Raw genomic sequence first — 19512 nt, forward strand, 5'->3', positions numbered from 1 at the left:
TTCCTTTGAGTAAATCCTATCAAATAGTAAGTCTTTGAAATGTTGTAGAATGCCACGCAATCCTCAAACAATGTACACCCGAACATTTTTTTTAGCAACAATATTGTATACAATCAAAGGGGGTTTGACATCTTTCCATAAACAAGCCCCGGTCTCCATCTTAGAAGACAAGAAGTACAACCAAATGAGCTAATGGTGAGGTACTTTTCATTCATTCGTGTGGGTCATGTTGGTTGCAGAATTAGACAGAATTAGACCAAGAAAATGCAATCGACGACTATGCATATTACATATCATAGAGATGTGAATCTGCCAATCTATAATTGCAAAGAAAAATCAAGGACTGGACTGAATGAATCATATGATTTTTGTAATTTATTTGTTATGTTTCAGAAAGGAGAAATTCGGACAATGGTAATTAATTCCATGGCTATTTTTTTTTAATCCACCAAACATGCCTTAAAGGCTACAACGCAGAAACATTAAGAGCATGTACATCAAGCATAGCAAAACTACCTACCCAAAAAGGTACTTTCTGTGTTTTCCCGATTCCTTTTCTCCTTCGACATGCACCAAGACTCTCTATCCATCAACTATTCATAAAATATACTTGGTGAGAGAGAGAAATCAAACCCTGATGAGGGAGGAGAGAGAAAAAAGCAATACTTTATTGGATATCTTGTGAATAGTAGCTCGGAAAAAGTAGAGAGGTTTTTTCGTTAAGATAGAATACCTTTTTGTTTACCTAAGCTGTTGTACCCTGTTTTTGGGATGTTAACTAGGTAAAATAGCTACAAATGCCCATTTGGCTATTCCTGTGTTCATGCTCTAAATAGTGCTTTGCCATCTTCGCCACAGAGGCCACCTCATGCGCAACCTGTTGACTTTGGGTGGCTCCACCCTCCTGTTGCTAGCACACCAGAAGAGACCTTGAGTGCAAAGCCTGCACTTCCCTATTCACCAGCACAACTCCGTTGATGATTGAAGGCAGTGGCCTACAAGTGGTCATTTATAGTCCTTCCTCTACAGCCATGGAGTAATGGCTTTGTCTGGCATGGAAAATCTCAGGCATGTGTTTGCATTAATTGCAACTGATTCTCCCATGCTTGTGAACAGTGCACTGAATTGTGCCTTAGAGCCCGTTTCAGAAACCTTTTTAAAAAATAAGCAACTTATTTCATATTTTCAAATTCAAAAATAATATAATAAAAAATAATTTTTAAATTTTTTTTGCATCATATAAAAAATCTCGATGAGATCTTTCAAACAAGATCCATATTGCATATTTTTAGATTTCAATAAATCCATAATTTTTGAGCTTGAAATTGCCTTCTTAAAAAATAAAAGTTTTTTTTTCCATTCTGGAACGGGCCCTAAATGAAGGCACTAGTTTTCTGTAAGAATCATCTCTCTTGAGTGAGAGACCAGAGTGGAAAAAGAAAGAAAAGAGAGGAGGGAAAAACGTGGGAACCCCTTTGGGGTTCTCCCCCATCGTGAGAATATGAATATGAATCAGTGAGGTTTGAATATGAATAGAGAGAGTGTAGCATATTGAGAGAGTGTAGTGAGTGTAGAGAACTCCCTTGTAAGCTTGTCTCCATATTAGAATATGAATTTGTTTCGTTGTCCGTGGATGTACCCAATTTTGAGGAACCATGTATATTCTGTGTTTGTATTCTTGGTTTGGTCCTTATTTCCACAACACAACCTGATTAGCCGATTTTCTAACCCCAATTGAAAAAAATACCTTGATCTTGATCCAAGTCTTTATATCTAGAATAATATATAGTTGCCGCCTCCCAAGGTGGAACTAACTCAGAGACACTAAGCACAATCGCATGTTTATGGTCCGATTCAACCATAGCTTGCTGGATACCCATAGGCTTGCCTGATTGCCAAAACTTCCCCTTGAAAACTTGAAGTACATCTTCACTGGCTTGGTTATGCCATCCGCCAACTTACCATTCCGATTCCTCACCACCGCAGCAATCACCCCTTCAGTTCCTTCTTTGTCCACAGCTACATCATGGTTGATTTTGAGAGAATTAAAGTCCCGAGCCTTCCATGAAGAGTTTTCAGGCTCTCAATTAAGGTTATCCATAAGGACTAAAGGATTCACCGAGTAGTAAAGAAATTCCATACGGGTTGCCCAAGCTCGGCCCGTGGTATCCAAAGGCTTGAAGGAACCCCTTGAAAATGAAAGCATTCCGCGACTTCCAAATGTGCCAAGCAATATTAGCAACTTAACTTATCAGATCTTTGCTTTCCTTGAGAGACTTCCCCAAATCTATGGCATCTGATCATGTCTATCTCAATGCAGATGAGGGCGGCCCCCGCCCAAGATCAAACTTCACATGGGAGCCAAACCACACTGCTCTTGCCCAAGAGCACTCAAATAAAAGATGTTCGATCAATTCTAGGCATCACATTGGACACATATTAGACTGGTCACACCCTCTCATGGTTACATGAAACTTATCATGAAGTACAGTTTGAAATTTGTACTTGCCTTTCATTTTACCAAGAATAATGTTCTCTAGTCATGAATGTCCAATCGACATGATTTCTTCGAGAGATGTTCTACTCATTGAGTTTTACGTTATGAGCGACTAGGATTAAATTCTTGAACTTGGGACGAGTCCTCAAGCCATGGTAGGAACCTTGTCAATCTTAATCATCAAGGTGAGTCCAGCAAAAATCCGATAAGAGCTTAAGGCCCCGTTCAGATGATAGAAAAATATGGGAAATGATGGAAAAACCAACTTTCCCATAAATTTTGGCATGTTCACTTACCAAGAAAGTAATGGGAATCATAAAAATACTTTTCCCACCATGACTCACTTTCTCTCAAAATGCATCTTCCAAAAATGTAGGAATTTATTTTTCTAGGAAAGTTTCTCTTGCCCAAAAGCACTTCCGTCCTCCCGCAAATATCATTTTTCCGAATTCTCTCCTTATCTCAGTTGAGTTGACATTCAAATTATCTTTTCCTAGATAGTTTGTTTTTCAAAGTATTTTTTTTCCGAGAAAGAGCAAGACACACACACACGGGGCGGTTCCGGAGACCCAAAAAAAAACCTCCAAACCAATCCCCCCCCCCCCACCAAACCAAAGTTCCAAATCAAATTTTGATGATCCGAGCCGCTCAATGTAATTAAAACATGATTTTAAGGGTACCCGGGAGAAATCAGGAAAAAAAATGACCGGAAAGGGCTTCATCCGAATAGTTTTTTATTGAACTTTATTGAACAATTCAATAAAAACTGCTTAAATCAAGCCCTTTCCGGTTATTTTTTTTTGCCAATTTCTCGCAAACACCCTGAAAATCACGTTCTAAACATATTGAGCGACTCGGATCATCAAAATTTGAACGGAAACTATGAGATTAAGATTTGGGGGATTTTTTTAGAGGTTTTTTTAGGGGTCCCCAGAACTACCCCGATATATATATATATATATATATATATATTGAATGTATTTATTTATCTTAATTTTATTTTCCAATTTATTTGTATGGACTAAATAATTAATCATTCTAAGTTGGAATCTTAGATTTATTTTAATAATCCTTTTGATTTTTCTTGTTTTTATAGTGAATATGGCGATTGATCAATATGGTGTCTTTTTAGTGGCAGAGTTGCATGATGATTTGGATGATAAAAACTTGCGTAGAAATTAATGACATATATACTCGTTTATGTAATGTTTATAAGTCAATTTTTTTCTACCACAACTTTTCTTTAAAAAAGAATAAGTTTCATTACGAATATTATTTTCAAAAGCATGGTGATTATTTAGCTCATAAAGTTATTTTGTCCAAAGTTAGCCATTGCAAAAAGAACTTTCCCACTATTTCCCTTTTCTTAGTAAATCAACAAAAAAATATGGTTTTCCGATAGAATTCCTTTGTTAAATGAACACTCACAAAAAAGTAAGTTTTCATTTCCTTTACTTCACTTCAATTCACTTTTCCTACGACTAAATTTCCTACCTAACTTTCCTGACAACTAAACAAAGCCTTAAAGTGGACCATTTAGTATTCATTAGAAGCAACAACAAAGAGGATTGAGCTTCAAAGTAATCTTTCTTGACTCAGAGTAATTATTCAGTGCTCATGGGCACCACCACCACTGCTTACGACAGAAAGATAGTACTCGCCGACGTAGGTCGATTAGAGTTCATCGCGAGACTCCCGTTTCTTCCACCGGACCTAACCCGGGAAACAAGGCACAACCAGTTAACTACTGATGAAACTACCTTCGTGAAATGTTGTTCACTCTTTAGGAAGAAGGAAGATCTCACATAAGCTGACTCGAAAGTAGAGTGCTACTCTGCATGTACTGTGACCAGATTGTTCTTGGCGATGCCCCCGCGTAGAAGACCTAAAAGCCTAAGCATAATTCAGATCAACCTATGAAAAGTAGTTCCCTGTGGAATCCCCTCCACCATGGAGGAGGTGGGAGATCCTCCAGTCCTGGATGTCTAGCCCGAAGCGTAGGGCTTTCTAGTCGTTTGCAAAATAACTTGGTAAGACCGAGATCGTACTATAGGGAGCTCAAATAGAGCTAGTTTGGATTGTAGGCTTTATGTGAGATTTGCGGCGTTTAGACGGCCAACTGTCAGATTTACTTTGAAAAGTGAATTACTCTTATAAAAAGACTAGAAATGAGGTTTAAACTTAGATAAAAAGGCAGCAAGGTCGAGGGGATTAAACCACCTGTGACTTAGCCGTTTAATCGTTTCTTTCTAACAACTCAACGTCAAGACGTAGACAATCTTGAAACCGAAGCACTCAACATGAAAAGCGAAGCATAATCATGGATTTAGTTCAGAAATAGCTTAATCTCATTTAGTAAACATTTAATTCAAACACCGGGAGCGTTAAAGCTCCAAGCACCGTGTGCGACAAGTAGGTTAAAACTCCGGCCAACACACGATCAAAAAGGGTAACAGCTTTAAGGTTTGGCCGAAAATAAGAGATTAAGTCTTTCCTCACTAAACCATGATCAATTTATAATTAAACCATTAAAACAACTTAGTTATGAGATAGAGATCACCCCATGATCAAGCCTAAGTGACTACTCACACGTAATAGAAGAACTAAGCATGGTATGAAAGTAGCCATGAGATTTAACCGATAAAAACTGAAATATACTTGATATTATCTAGTCCGTACAACCAACGTTAATAAACGAGAAATTAACAAACAACTAATACCTTAAAGGAGTTCTTAGGAACTTACACTTGAAAAAGCTTGAGAGAATAGCAATGGAGTTTCTTGGAAAGTGAAAGACTTAAAGCATAAAGACTAGACATCAACTAAAGTGAGAGAGAAGGGCTTTTATACATATCAACTTCTCTCTCAACAAATATCTTAAAAACATACTAAAAATAGTAAGTATTCCATAAGTGGAAAGTTGAAAAATGTGAGAACAACATCTAGTAAACTCTAGGTATTGATGCCTCTGAAAACTTGGTATCAATACCAAGAGCAAAAATCCCCCGTAAGTTCACAGTATTGATACCACCAGAAAGTGGGGTATCGATACCCATGCGCCTATTCAGTTTGGAGCAGCTTGGTATCGATACCTATATCTTTGGACAAGTTTTGTTTTGATCTTGCCTTCCATGGCCTTCGCACATCCCAGACACCCTCCGATGCTTCACTTCTCGGTTCTTAGGACTCGGTGGCACAATGCCACGTGACCTCAAGCACGTGGACACCCTCGAGGGCTATCCATGGCATCAAAAAGCACCTTATTCCGCACGATTCACCTGAAACACTTGAAACGTACCTTACTGTGGGCAACATGCCCTTTTGAGAAAAAGGCGGATTGAGGAGCGCTGGCAGACGAGCACTCAATTCAAAGTCGCCACTTGGGTTTGAAGGTCCGACACCCAAGAAACCGAACTTGAAACACTTTCTACACTGTTTAATTTGAAAAGGTGAAAGTACCAGTTCATTATAACCATATCTGGGTTCGGGAGCCAGGTTACGAGAGGGGAAGGGTTTTAAGGCACCCCTCTTGCCCAATCCGAAGATCAATCTTTATTTGAGCACTTGCGAAAAACATTTGCGATTCTGTTTGATTAATCAATTCTTTAGCCATTTAGGGGCGGGGAACAGTTTAATTGGGATTAAGACTGTAACACATTTGCGAAATGTGAAATGGATTGCATGGATGCGAAAGCAGTAAATAGGGTAAAACCAGGTTTTGTTCAGAAGAGTAAACCCAGTGCACTATTCCAAATTTTGACATGCGGAAGAAGGAACTTGCCTGCACTGACCAAAGCCACTGCACGTAGTTCCAACCTATGCGCACCAATATCAAACACGCGCGCACGGTTTTGCTTTTCTCACAGCCTTTGTTTTTATCCTCCTTTGGGCTTTAGAAGGGCCAGTGTGCTCAGGACCAAACTAAGCAGTTTATAGTATTTACACTACACAATTTAAAGGTTGAAAAGCCTAAAAAATAAACAAAATACCCCATAAACAGTGTGGGGGCAAAACAGTAGCCCAATGCCAAGTCACCCATACAGGAGCAACACAATGGAAAGCCACTGAAACAAGCACACCGGCGCACGCGGGTTAATAACTTGCGCGTGCCCATCCAAGCTATTTTCTAGTACTTGTTCTCACATGACTGGAGCTCTGCGACATGTCCAGATATATCCCAGTTGATGTTCCAACAGAACAAAAATATGTATTGAAATACAAGCTAGCAGTTTAAACATAGGAAAGCAGTAAATTGGTTTTACATGTTTACAGTGATGATCTAAAAAGAAAACAACATAAAAGAACGAGATCCCTATCCCCACGCAAATCTATGCGCATAGCCACAAAGTGGCGCGTGCGAGCCAAGGACCAACGTGCGCAGGTCCCTTGTACACACGGTTTTTGAACATTGCTAGCCTTAGAGCCAGAACTGGTATTGATTATCAGCCTTGACCCTGTCAACCTCTCTCAGGAATCAGAACAGAGTAATATAAAGGTGTTATACCTTTGGTTTTAGGTTTGAAAGAGTGATTGAGTTTTGAGTGGATGGGATTGAAAGATAGTTGTGTGTTGGAGGGTTGTATACTTGTAAACTTTTTTTTTTTAACCCTTGGAAGAAAATGGAAATCCTCCATTAATGGAAATCTTCCAAAAATGGAAAGTAAAATTAAGGTCGACTGCAACTTTAACCAACGTGCAGGTCGTGGACGTATGCGCGGCTCCAAATGATCACGCGCTGGTCAATGGTCAATTTTTTGCTGTTGACCAACACCTGGCACTTTGACCAACGCGCGCTAGAACCAATGCGCGCCTGTAGGGTTCTGGGAAGGTTTAAGGATTTTTCAAACACTCAAAGCTCAATCACTTATCATTTCCTGGGTGTTCTTGATCCATTTCATCATCGGGGAATCAAAAACCAAAAAGAAAGTAAATCAATTAGGAGACCCAGATTGGGGTGTCTACACTTACATGCAAAATCACTCTGACTACTGAATAAACGCTAGATAAAACAACATAAAAGAGGACTAGATGCACCAAACTCTACAATATGTGGTGCTCATCAACCACGCCACATGGTGTCCCAAATTTATTTTTCCATTATATACTGCAGCGAGCTACTCGGGGGCACAACACACTTGTTGAATCATATATTCGACGGCTCTGATTGTGCATACCCCAATACTGCACTAAGATACATACACTTCGTCTCGGCCCGACCCAATGCTTAATAAAAGGGAGGGGGATGGGTACTCAATTCCATAAGTCTGAGTCTGAGTCATCAACCTCTCACATTGGGAGAATTATTGCTCTCTCTTGCTTCCCAATATCATAACAAAACAAGACCCTTTTGGAAAACTCTGACTCAACTGAAAAGAGAATCTCTTTCTGTACCCCTATCCCCACCAATACAGACATCCAAATTCCAAACGTAACCACTAGCCCATTGGATCATTTGCATAACACCAACAAAAACCCACTTGCCCACAGGAAATGTCTCTCCCTCTCCTCCTCTTCCTCACCATCTCCGCCGTCTCCGCCGCCGCACAGCTGCCGCTCCAACCGGGTTTTTACTCGAAAGCATGCCCGGCCGCAGAGACCACGGTCTGGAGCATGATTCAGAAGGCCATGGCTAGAGAGGCCCGGAGCGGGGCCTCGGTCATGCGATTGCAATTCCATGATTGCTTCGTTAATGTAAGTTATCTAGTCATTTTTTTTCTCTTCTCATTTATAATCGAAGACAAGGTGTTTGATGATTGGACTGACTGAAAATACAGGGTTGTGATGCTTCGTTGTTGCTGGACGATACGCCGAACATGCTTGGAGAGAAACTGTCTCTGTCGAATATAAATTCGCTTAGATCATATGAAGTGATTGATGAAGTAAAAGATGCATTGGAGCAAGTCTGTCCTGGAATTGTTTCGTGTGCAGATATTATAGTGATGGCCGCTAGAGATGCCGTTGTGTTGGTAAGTATAATCTATTTGATCTTTGTTTCATATGGGGCAAAGCAAATTTACAAATAAAATTTGCCATTTGGGAATTGAGGTTGCTGGGGTGGAGTGGTGATTACAAAGGTTTTTCTGGTTCTGGGCCTTGATTTTGTAGTGTGTTATTGCTAACAGTGGATCTAGCAGTAGAGAATTTCTTTCCAGTTGATAATCACTATTAAGGCTCCATTCACCTAAATTTTTTTATCTTTAAACTTTTTTTGATATTTTTTTTTAGTTTTCGTAACTTTTTGTTGACCTTTCCATCGTAATTTTTAGAGTTATAGCAATCGGATAAGTATAAAAATGTGAGCCGATGTTAAAAAAAGTTAATATAAGACAACACTTTAAACAAAAAAAAATACAGCTGTTTGGTAACTTTTTCGTCTTTAGTGATTTTTTTTTTTTTATCATAATTTTATACTTTTTAGATTTTTCTCGTTGTGATGGATAATTAATCCAAAAAATATGATGCGAATCAAACAAACAAAACACACAAAACGAAATAGATTAAAAAAAAAAGCCGAAGAGAATGGAGCTTAAGTATTAACACATTTGGTTTTTGATGACTCGGTATCCGGCCAAGACTAATTCTAGAATTTATTTCAAGTCCATTAACGGGCTAGAAATAAGGTTGGCAAAATCTCCAATGACCAGGACAGGAATTTGCTACTGACTGTGATCACCAAATTTTCTGGTTCTGTGTTGATTGGCCTCTAATATTTTTCTAAGTGATTTCAAGTTTTCAACAATTAATAGTATTCCTCCACAAAAGAGTAGCAAAATCAACTTCATGGTCTTTCTCTCACTCTGTCTCAAATTCTAGCTCTTCAATTTCCTTCTTTGTTTTGCTTAGAATGATTCTAGCAATTTTGAGCTATCACGAAATTTTCTTGGTTCTGAGTCCTTAATTTGCCTGAAAATATTGCTCAAACTTATTGTTGCACTCTAGTACTTTTTTTTTTGATCCTCGCACTCTAGTACTTGTCCTCAAAGTCCTTGCATTATCAACTACATGCTCTCTCTCTCTCTCTCTCTCTCTATCTCTCTTGTTTGGTAGTGTGGAGCCCTATGATACTGCACACTTCATCATGTGTCAGATTAATCGCAGGTGAAAGTATATAAACACCCCCTCAACTATCATTTTTTTCATAGAAATCCTTTCACATTTAAAATCGCTCATACAGATCCCATCAACTACTGAAAACGAAAAAAATGCTAACTCCGTTAACGGAATGGAGGAAATGACTATGATACACTTTTTTTATAAGGCAAAAGTGTATAAACACCCGCTCAACTATCACTTTGTTCCACGGAGACCCCTAACATTTATATTATACTCTTATTCTATCAATCGTTGTTCTAATCGTTTTTTTCGTTTTATACAATTTCTTTTTTCCTTACATCAATCATTTTAAAGAGAACTTTCTATATATAACCCTAAGATTGTATCTTCACTTATTTCATCCGTAAAAGATTGGATTCCACCAAAAATAGCGTGAAAATCATGGCGTCGGGGCAGCAGGCAGTGCCGGCTCTGGGCTAAGGCCTAAGAGGCCGGCGCCTTAAGCCCCTCAAGAATGTGTAAAAATTAGGGCCTCCTATTATTTTAGGTACCCATTATATTTGTCCAATCTTTTTGGGTATAACAACATTAGAGGCCCATTTTAATACCCAAACTACCTATTTTACACTTAAGAGACACAGACCCAATAGTTGGGCCCAACCTAACTTGCTCAATCAAAGGAAACAAAAAAGGAAAAAGAAAATGCGGATCACGGGCAGTTATCTTCATATAGAGCCCTTTAGAAAATGATTCCATGTGGTGGGTTCCTATATAAGTTTTATGCATATTCTACCATTAACAGCTCTAATCTCCTAAACACACAATAAAATGGAAGAAGATGAATTAGAGATCAAAGAAGAGAAAACAGGATCAGAAATTAGTATTTGTATGGGTTTTTTCCTAGTTGAATACATGCATTTGGCTTTGAAAAAATCATTTAACTACTTGTTATTTTATTGTCGTAAATTTTATTAAGGGCCTCATTGTCTATGTCCGTCTTAAGCCCCCAAAATCTCAGAACCGGCCCTGGCAGCAGGTGCCGCGATAGTTCTTTTGCTGAGAAGAAATGAGAAAGGAAGAAGAGGAGGGAAAGGAGAGAGGTGTGGGAGAAGAGAAGTGGAGGAGAATGGTGGTGGAAACCAGCGGCGGCTGCTGCGTTGCTTCTCCCATCTCCTTTTTTGTAACTTGTTTGGGTTCTTTAGAGAGAGAGGGAGGGAGTATGTATTAGAGGAGAGAGAAAAGATCGTCAGAGTGGGACGAAACCAATGGTTAGTCGGTGAGGGTATAGAGAGAGAATAGCTTAGATAGAGAGGGAGAGATACCTGTGGTTGAGAGGGGGAGAGAGATTACCTATGCTGGTTTTTGGTTTTGATTGGAGGCTGTTTGTAGAAGGGAGAAAGAGAAGGGTTAGATGGGATGTATATATGTAATGCAACATTATCCGTTTTATGGATGAGGGGGTTCATCACAAACGGTTTTGAGACGGAAGGGTGTCACTTGGGTAATGGAGATTAGTTTAGAGGGTCTGCATGGACAATTTTAAATGTGAGGAGGTCTCCGTGGAAAAAAGTGATACTTGAGAGAATGTTTATGTATCTTCGCCTTAATCGTATTTGTGATGTATTTAGACTTGTAAGAGCGTCTGCACTAGTATTTTTAAATTTTGGACCAAATTAGAGAGCAAAAAACCACTTTATTACTTTAGCTATCCACTTTTAAAATGTTCATTGCATCAGACTCTTTACTCATACTCTCTTTTTAATTAAATATTCGTATTTAGGATAAAATGATAAAAAAATTAAGATCTTCGTACCGATGATTCAAACAAATTGAAAATTTGAGAACTTAATTTTTTACATTGTTTATATATTAAAAAATATGGTTAAAAAAATTAAATGCTCCAATTTTTAATCTGTTTGAACCGATGCAAAAATCTTATTTTTTTGATCCTTTTATCCTAAATAGTCATAATGAATTTTTGGCTCTAAGGCTTTCAACGAGCTCTCTAAGAGAGCCCTAAAACCAAATATGAAAAGTTTGAAAAAATGTTATGTCATTATTATGATGTCCTTCCTAAATGGCGTAACATAGCCACTCAATGGCATAATCATTAATTATTCGGAGGCATTACATGGGAACACCATAATGACTATATTTCGTAACCAGTATTTTGGTGTTTGTGCGTTTATTTTTTTTTTCTTTTTTGCGAAATAAAAGCAACTTATCCTGGAACTTGATTCAAGGAGAACCATTAAAAGAATGAAGTGAAGATGGCTTGTTTCATATAAACTAATTAGAACCATTAAAAGAATGAAGTGAAGATGGCTTGTTTCATATAAACTAATTAAAAAATCAGTAGTGTGTGAATAGTACCTCGTGGGAAATCACGAGGCACTGTTGCAATGGCAATTTAAAGTCGAGCAGAGGCGAGGCTGATGAAAGCCTATATATGAAAATTTCCTCTCTTGTTTAACTAAATGGTGCAAGTAGAGATCCTAATGTGGATGCTCTAACCATGGCTATAATCGTATTTGTGAGGGGGTAAATCTTTGTATTCTCGTGTGATTGTTCTCGATCGGTTTCTTCCTTATCTTTATGCGTTCGTCGTATTCCTTATCTTTTCTCCAATTGTTTGTCTCAATTTCAGAGTGGAGGGCCCTATTGGGAAGTGAAGTTAGGGAGGGAAGACAGCCTAACAGCAAGCCAAGAAGACTCGGACGACATCATGCCAAGCCCAAGAGCCAATGCCACCACCCTTATATCCCTCTTCAACAAATTCAACCTCTCCATAAAAGACCTTGTTGCCCTTTCTGGGTCCCACTCCATAGGCCAAGGCCGGTGCTTCTCCATCGTCTTCCGGCTCTATAACCAGTCCGGCACCGGCCTACCCGACCCAACCATTGAGCCCAAATACAGAGAAAAGCTGGACCATCTTTGTCCGCCCGGCGGGGACGAAGATGTGACCGGAGATTTGGATGCAACTCCGGAGATATTCGATAATCAGTATTTTAAGGACTTGGTTTTGGGGAGAGGTTTTCTGAATTCTGATGAAACCCTGTTTGCCAATGAGGAAACTAGAACGTATGTGAGAGAGTTCAGTCTGAACCAGACTAAATTTTTCAAGGCATTTGTTGAGGGGATGATTAAGATGGGGGATTTGCAGTCGGGCCGGCCCGGGGAGATCAGGAGGAACTGTAGGGTGGTCAACGGCCGGCCCATTGACATATTGTTGGAGGATTGAGGGACAGGGAAAATTAACGTTGTTGACTTGTTTGTTGTTATATGAAACTAGAATATATGCGAACTTATATATATTAGTGGCTATGATACGAACTTTCTCATTATGAAACATAGTATAGAAGGAAGGGAGATATGATCAGAGTCCCCCTTGGAGGGGGAAAGACCTCTGATTGAGAATCGGACCTCTATACTTCACAATAGAATATTTTGATTAATACTGTATTCAACTTCTTGCTTAATTCTTGAGGGACACTTCGAACTTATACCCATCAATCCTGATGGCAGCTTTGTAAATGAGCCAAGCCAAGCTGACCCGAGCTTTGTTGAGGTCAAGCTCGAGCCTTAACAAGCCTAACTTAGTCATTTAGTAAACGAGCTTTTTTAATCGAGTCGAGCCTCCCTTAGTGAGCCGAGCTTTTATCGAACGAGTCGAGCTCCACTTAGCTCGTTTAGAAAACTCGAGCTCGGCTCATTTACTAAAAAAAAGCCGAATCGAGTGTTAAGCTCTCAAGTTGTTTGGTTCATTTACAGTCCTACCTGATGGATAACAACCAGCAACAATACCTCCCCTATTACCAATCTTTAGGACCTAAAACAGCTAACCCCCCATAAAAGTAGGAACACTGCCTCCTATTTACCTGACCCCCAAAACATATACTGCTATATAAAACGAAAATTAACATCTTAAACAGATTAGTGAGATTTTGGTACTCTTTTGTCTTGGACGTAAACAGTTTTGTTTAGATTCTGATTCTGAGAAGAATCAAATGAGTGGTCAATTTTGGCACAGCAGTCTCTTGAGTTGTTTACAGAGTAGTGGTCATTACTCATGAGTTATTGTTCTTGAAAGTGAAAAGGCAGTTGCAGCTCTGGACAAGAAAGTGACGGTAAACCCTCTCTCTCTCTCTCTCTCTCTCTCTCTCTCTCAACCAAAAGACAAAAAGAAAAGACAAGAAACATGTGGAGTGCATTTTTTAACAAAAACTTACCGACGGCTTGTATACCGACGGGTACCAGCCGGAATGCGGATCCATTCCGGATCCTGTACGGATGATCCAAATCATTTTGTAATTTTTTTTTTTAAAAAAAAAAACCAAGTGGGCTCGTAAGAAATCAGCTCAATCTAATATGTGTAAGTACTCGATTCAATCTTTCATTTTTTTATTCAAATTTCAGGCACGCCAAGCGTAGAATAAAGTTTCATCGAGCTAACTTCATTTTTTCCTTACAAGTACGCAAGAAAGCTCCATCGCTAATCGAAAATTCTTCAAATTCTAGGAAGTAGGAGATAAATCGGCATGATTGGCCTTTAAAATACATTGTCATATCACACCAAGTAAAAAAAAACCCACATGAACACACTAGTGATTGGATTCACATAGAAAATGCAAAGATGCCGTTGATCATGAATTGCATTTTCTACAGTGTTAAGTTTCCATTACAAAAATCAACGCTCACAATGTGCAGACGAATTCTCCGCTCGAATCTATTTCGCCATCGTCTATATCGGCATCATCAAGATCTGCATCATCGAGATCCATGCTGCCTGCGACGAAATGCCCTCCCCCTCTCGCAGCCGCCTCTGTGACTTTCCGAGCTTCTTGTATTATTGCCAAGACTTCTTCCATGCTCGGATGAGACGGTTTTTGATCTTGGTCGTTCCTTTGCGTGCTGGCTTCCTCTTGTTCCGAGAATTCTACTGGCAGGTTCTTCAGGAACCACGGGTGCTTTTTGATTTCCGGAATGGTGATTCTCTGCATTGACAACCCATTTTGAAAAATAAATACTAGCTATCAAGCAAAAGAAACATCTTGATTTGTCTATGTTAGTTCTGTGAAGTGAGGTTGACATTTCTCTCTGAACAACTATGTTACTAAGGTATAGGATCATCAAACCTTTTCCGGGTTGGCAACAAATATCCGAGACAGAAGATGTCGACAGTCCAAAGAGACGCGAACATAGGATGGAATCGAGTACTGTACGCTAAATATCCGCTGTCATGGACAAGTTATGATTCATATCAAAAACAAAAACGACAAAGGAAAAATAGGAGCGGAAAGTTTAACTATCAGACGTTTTAGAATTGATCGTATGCTCACGTTAATTGTCTTCTTGAAATTTCTCGGATCATCCGGATCTTCAAAGGGATAGGCGCCAACAAGCATCACATATAATGTTACACCACAAGACCAAACATCTGCAATCTGTTCAATTCGAATATAGCAAATTTGTTGTTGTAAAAATTATGTGACAAAATAAGCCCCAAAGGGTACAAAAAAGAGAGAAGAAGATAAGTTTACCTTCCCATCGTACTCTTTTCTCGATAAGACCTCTGGAGCAATGTAGGCCGGTGTTCCTACCGTCGATTTGGGTTGGGAATGCAACACGGACGACTGTGGAAAGGGGTAGAGTAAAAGAGAGAAGAATCGCCAAATGAAATGCACATAGGATTGTATTTTGATAATTACTAATGTTTTGTTGAGTTCATGCCTTGGAGTAGCCGAAATCACAAATTTTGAGACGCGGCGCTGAGCTTCCATCTAAGAGTGTATTTTCCAGCTTAAGATCCCTGTGGCAAATTTGCTGCACCAAAATGATATCTCAAGTTGATAATGAAAAATGATATCTCAAATTACCCTTTATGTGCAAGGCCTACCGTAAAGTTATTTAGCAAGAAATGGAGAAAAAAAAAATGTGCGGCTACGATTGTTTACCATTGAGTGACAGTAACTGACCCCCGATATCAGTTGCTGAAAGAAGAATCTTGCCTGAACCAAACGATCACGCGATTAAGGAACCATGTAACAACAGTGACAACTCAGAAAATGGGAATAACATATACTTCTAAAGCTCGATCATAATTCACAATCAAAATGGCAATGCTGTTCCAAAAGCATATTGGGGTTGTAGAACATCCTTCCAAGGGACGCAAACTAGCCCCAAAGGCAGTGTGTTCTTCCGGTTAGGATTTTCGTGCAAATGTGTTTGGCATCAGCATTTACCAGAGGTTTTATCATCTATCTGATGATCAATAACAGCACCAGAATAGTGTAAGATTTGCACCATAATCTGTCCTTTTAAATTCTATTTACCTCATCCTCACTGAATCTACCGGCAGCGCATATTCTTTCGAAAAGTTCTCCTCCTGCTGCATATTCCATGACTATGGCTAGATGAGTAGGTGTTAGCAGGACCTGCACCAATGCAAAAGATTACCTTGTAATCATTTTTATGCATGGATCATAAGAGAAGTCCACCCGTTGGTATTAAAATGACTTTGTTCAAGTCATTTTTTGGCGTGCTACGATATCAAGAATCTAGATAGAAGCAAAGTTGTAGCACCAGTTTTGATGTCATTTTGGCAAAATCCCAAATCCAGACTATTGGATTTTACGCATCTCATTTCTCGATCCAAATCAATTTCCTTTCTCATTTCTCGATCCAAATCAATTGGCTTGAGTGATGTGACAGATTTGACAAAGCCAAAGTTGTTGGCAACATAGCAACGGGTGTACAATGGACTTGCTCGAACAAGGACGAACAAATGCATCAAGGTGCCCGGTTCTCCAAATGAGCAGAGGACCACAGTGGAGAAAAAAACAAAAGAAAAAGAAGCAGCAAAAGGCAGCATCTTCTGGAATCACAACATTAAGGATTTTCGAGAAGGAAAATGATTTTAGCACTCCATTTTTTTTATGATGGCACTCCAAAACTTGTCTTTTTAGTGTAAAAATTATGCATAGCAAGACACACTAGCTAAGAGACAAATTTTGGAGTATCATTATAAAAAAGTTCTTCCTTTAGAAATTATCAGTGGAAAAAAAAGGATAAATAACCCAAATATAATGAAATCTGGATAAAACTTCTTTTTATAAAGTAAGAAAAAGAGAGAAAGCTCAAAAAGTATGAACAAAACAATTTCTCTCCAAATTGCAGAAGGGTATCTTATCCATATAGAATCCAACCCCACAGCTTCTTTAACATATACCACCACCATTAAAGAGGATCTCAAAGTACGTTTGGAGTTGTTTCATTGGTCGGACCAGAAATGAGAAAGAAATATAGAAACCTTTCCACCTAACAGCTTAAGCTTTTGTTTTCGATTAAGGGCATGTTGGTTAGCCGGACTATTTGGCCGGGTAGGCTAATTGTGCGGACTAGTTAATACTGAGACTAGCGAATATGGTCTCGATTAGGTACACACCACGATTAGCTAATCCTGGAGACGCAATCGTCTCATCAGCTGAACTTTTTCTAGACACCCTATCCATAATTAGTCCCCTTCCCAATTACTCAATTATCCATCGGCATTGAAAGGAACTTTCAAGGGCAAGCAAATAATTTATCAATTTTTTTCATCATACCAATTTTTATCCACTCATACAAACTACTAACCAGACCGAGTATAAAATAATTCCCCTTCTTAACTAATCTTCCTTTTATTCGATTGGCGAAGAAAATTTTCATTCATCACAAGGGAAAAAATCAAGAAAAAAAGAAATTGGTACAACTAGAAAACAAAAGAATTAAGAGAATCTCGGAGATTGCACAGTACCCTCCTACTGCTGCTAATTCTCAACCTACATCACAGCCCCATGAGGATATTTTTTAAAAGAAAAAGGAAAGGAAAAAAAAGGGCTTTATCTTATCCCCTTCTTGATTACTCTACCAAAAGTAGTCTGGCTAGTAAACGGCTCTACCTTCCGCTCTTCTTATCCGTGTTTTTCGGGGCTAAAGGGGCTTTTTAGCCCGTTTGGGAAACTCACCCTAAAGTTTCTATATCGTATGAGAGCAGGGCCAAAGCATGAGATTTGCGAAAGTCGATATGGGGGATTCTTTTTCAAAGATGTCAAAAGAGCAGGAAGAAAGGGATAATAACCATCAACCGGAAGCAATGCACAAATAGGAGTAGAGCTTGTCTCAGCTTTCATTCCATTTTTCAATAGAGAAATAATCTACACACTTGGATGACAGACCCAAAAAGATACTACCGGCCAGAAGTTAGGGGATGTTGCATTGGAAATTCCATTTACAATCCGACAATCTCCCAAAATATGGAATGCACAATATTTAAAGAATGTGGTATCAGAAATGTCAATATTAGCTTCAACTTAGAAGGGAGGGGAAAGAGAACAGAGCGATTAAGAGACAATCGGGATCACTTGATCCCACTTTATTTGATTTCTCAATAAGAAATGTTATATTTTGCACCCAATATTTTCTATTTGTCCCGAACTGATACAGTTCTAGTTTTTGACCCCACATCAAAATTGACTCTACCCCTAACCAAACAACTACTTAGACTCATACTTTAGAAAGTTTTTCCAAATTGGGGAAGGAGAACACTTTGCATAATCTGTTGGAGAAATCAAGGGCTGATAAACAAATCAAACGAGTAGAACATTTTACAAGCTTGCAAACTTACAGGGCGAACTAACTTTAAGCAAAGCTTTAATCAAGCTGGGCAAGAATCGAGTTCTAGTAACTTGAATATTTTAAACATCATAAGTCGAACGACACCAACATTTGAAAGCTTAATTAACAAACTTTAAAAAAAATGGTCAAGCTTAGTTATTTATATTTTTAAAAAAAAGCTATCTCAAACGAATTTTCAAAGAAAAAAACAAGTTCAAATTCGAGCTGTTTCATTCGTTAATCATCTCTGTAGAAGTCATTCAAATTCATGGAGGCATATAAGTAAGAACTAAATGTTCCAACAATTAGCTATATAAATAATACCTCTTTGAATCTAATTATGTTGGGGTGCTTCAAGGATCTGTGGTTCATGATCTCCCTTTGCACATGCTCATCAATCTGACCACTCCAAAAAAAAGCAACAATAAAATCCATAGCAGGCCATGCATTTGTATTTTTGAAGATCAGAGAGAGAAGCCCAAGGGGTATCGTAATGGTTAATTGACTTGTCTCGGGGCTTATCATCCCAAGGTCGTAGGGTCACTTCCCATCAACGGCGGTTTGTCCTTGGGGTCGCCTCACCTCACGCAAACGTGTGGAAAGGGCGGTTGGAGGGTTTGGAGAGCTTATTCCAGTTTATTCGTTACTCTTCATCACACACACACACACAAAAAAACTGGGGAGAGAGAGAGAGAGAGAGAGAGAGAGAGAGAGAGAGAGAGAGAGAGAGAGAGAGAGTAGAAGTAGACCTTGTTGCCTCTCTCAATGAACTTGACAGCGTAGAGCTCACCAGTCCACTTGTCTCTAACAAGCTTGGCCACTCCAAAATTCCCAGACCCTATGTCTCTTACAATCTCGTACCTTTCCATTTTTCCAACTCCTTCTATTTGCAAACCAACTAAATTAAGAAGTCAACATTTATAGACCAAATCCTCTCTCTCTCTCTCTCTCTCTCTCTCTCTCTCTCTCTAAGTAGAGTTCTATTGCTTTCCTGCAAATAGCTGTAACCCAGTAGAGGCTCCTGATTGATTAGGCCAACTTGGCCAAGTGTGAGCTTTCCAATTCTCTCTGTTGCAAGCCCAAAAAAACAATGCTAATATTCGCAGTTGAGAGAGATGGGGGAGACGGAGAGGAGAGGACACGTGGTGTGATTTTAGAGGCTAAGATCTAAAAGCATAGCCGACCAAAGTTGCCACCAAAGTAGAGCCTCGTAGCCAGACCAGCAACGTCGATGCAATGGTGCAAAGTCATGGTAGAGAGTCATTTGCAGTGCTTTTTTTTTTTCCAATAATTTCCTTTACATCTCA

At 39.1% G+C, this 19512-nt stretch overlaps 2 protein-coding genes across 3 annotated transcripts; one reads left to right on the forward strand and one right to left on the reverse strand.

Annotated features, from left to right (window-relative positions):
* The first annotated feature begins 7622 nt into the window (after nt 1–7622).
* Nucleotides 7623–12894, forward strand: LOC131302358 (peroxidase 17). The gene is made up of 3 exons (XM_058328925.1): nt 7623–8188; nt 8272–8463; nt 12198–12894. The coding sequence occupies exons 1-3, from the start codon at nt 7988–7990 to the stop codon at nt 12789–12791; spliced, it is 987 nt and encodes a 328-aa protein (XP_058184908.1). The 5' UTR covers nt 7623–7987; the 3' UTR covers nt 12792–12894.
* Nucleotides 12895–14039: 1145 nt separating this feature from the next.
* LOC131302359 (serine/threonine-protein kinase SAPK1-like) lies at nt 14040–19512 on the reverse strand. Of its 2 annotated transcripts, XM_058328926.1 has the most exons (9): nt 18955–19512; nt 18530–18604; nt 15883–15984; nt 15505–15558; nt 15281–15373; nt 15091–15183; nt 14890–14994; nt 14686–14784; nt 14040–14544 (listed from the first exon to the last, which is right to left on the reverse strand). In XM_058328926.1, the coding sequence occupies exons 1-9, from the start codon at nt 19072–19074 to the stop codon at nt 14245–14247; spliced, it is 1041 nt and encodes a 346-aa protein (XP_058184909.1). In that variant the 5' UTR covers nt 19075–19512; the 3' UTR covers nt 14040–14244. The 2 variants fall into 2 exon arrangements, with proteins under 2 accessions (XP_058184909.1, XP_058184910.1); XM_058328927.1 differs by lacking the exon at nt 18530–18604 and having other exon boundaries at nt 18955–19427.

Source organism: Rhododendron vialii, chromosome 10a (assembly GCF_030253575.1).
Source record: "Rhododendron vialii isolate Sample 1 chromosome 10a, ASM3025357v1".
Classification (NCBI taxonomy): domain Eukaryota; kingdom Viridiplantae; phylum Streptophyta; class Magnoliopsida; order Ericales; family Ericaceae; genus Rhododendron; species Rhododendron vialii.

What these genes read in the sequence shown, in the direction of transcription:
- LOC131302358 (XM_058328925.1), top strand. Translation starts at nt 7,988, where the DNA reads ATGTCTCTCCCTCTCCTCCTCTTCCTCACCATCTCCGCCGTCTCCGCC. An exon ending in TCCATGATTGCTTCGTTAAT is followed by an intron (nt 8,189 to 8,271) that starts GTAAGTTATCTA and finishes CTGAAAATACAG; the next exon opens with GGTTGTGATGCTTCGTTGTT. An exon ending in CTAGAGATGCCGTTGTGTTG is followed by an intron (nt 8,464 to 12,197) that starts GTAAGTATAATC and finishes TCTCAATTTCAG; the next exon opens with AGTGGAGGGCCCTATTGGGA.
- LOC131302359 (XM_058328926.1), bottom strand. Translation starts at nt 19,074, where the DNA reads ATGGAAAGGTACGAGATTGTAAGAGACATAGGGTCTGGGAATTTTGGA. An exon ending in GAAAAGAGTACGATGGGAAG is followed by an intron (nt 14,995 to 15,090) that starts GTAAACTTATCT and finishes CGAATTGAACAG; the next exon opens with ATTGCAGATGTTTGGTCTTG. An exon ending in ATTTCAAGAAGACAATTAAC is followed by an intron (nt 14,785 to 14,889) that starts GTGAGCATACGA and finishes TGTCCATGACAG; the next exon opens with CGGATATTTAGCGTACAGTA.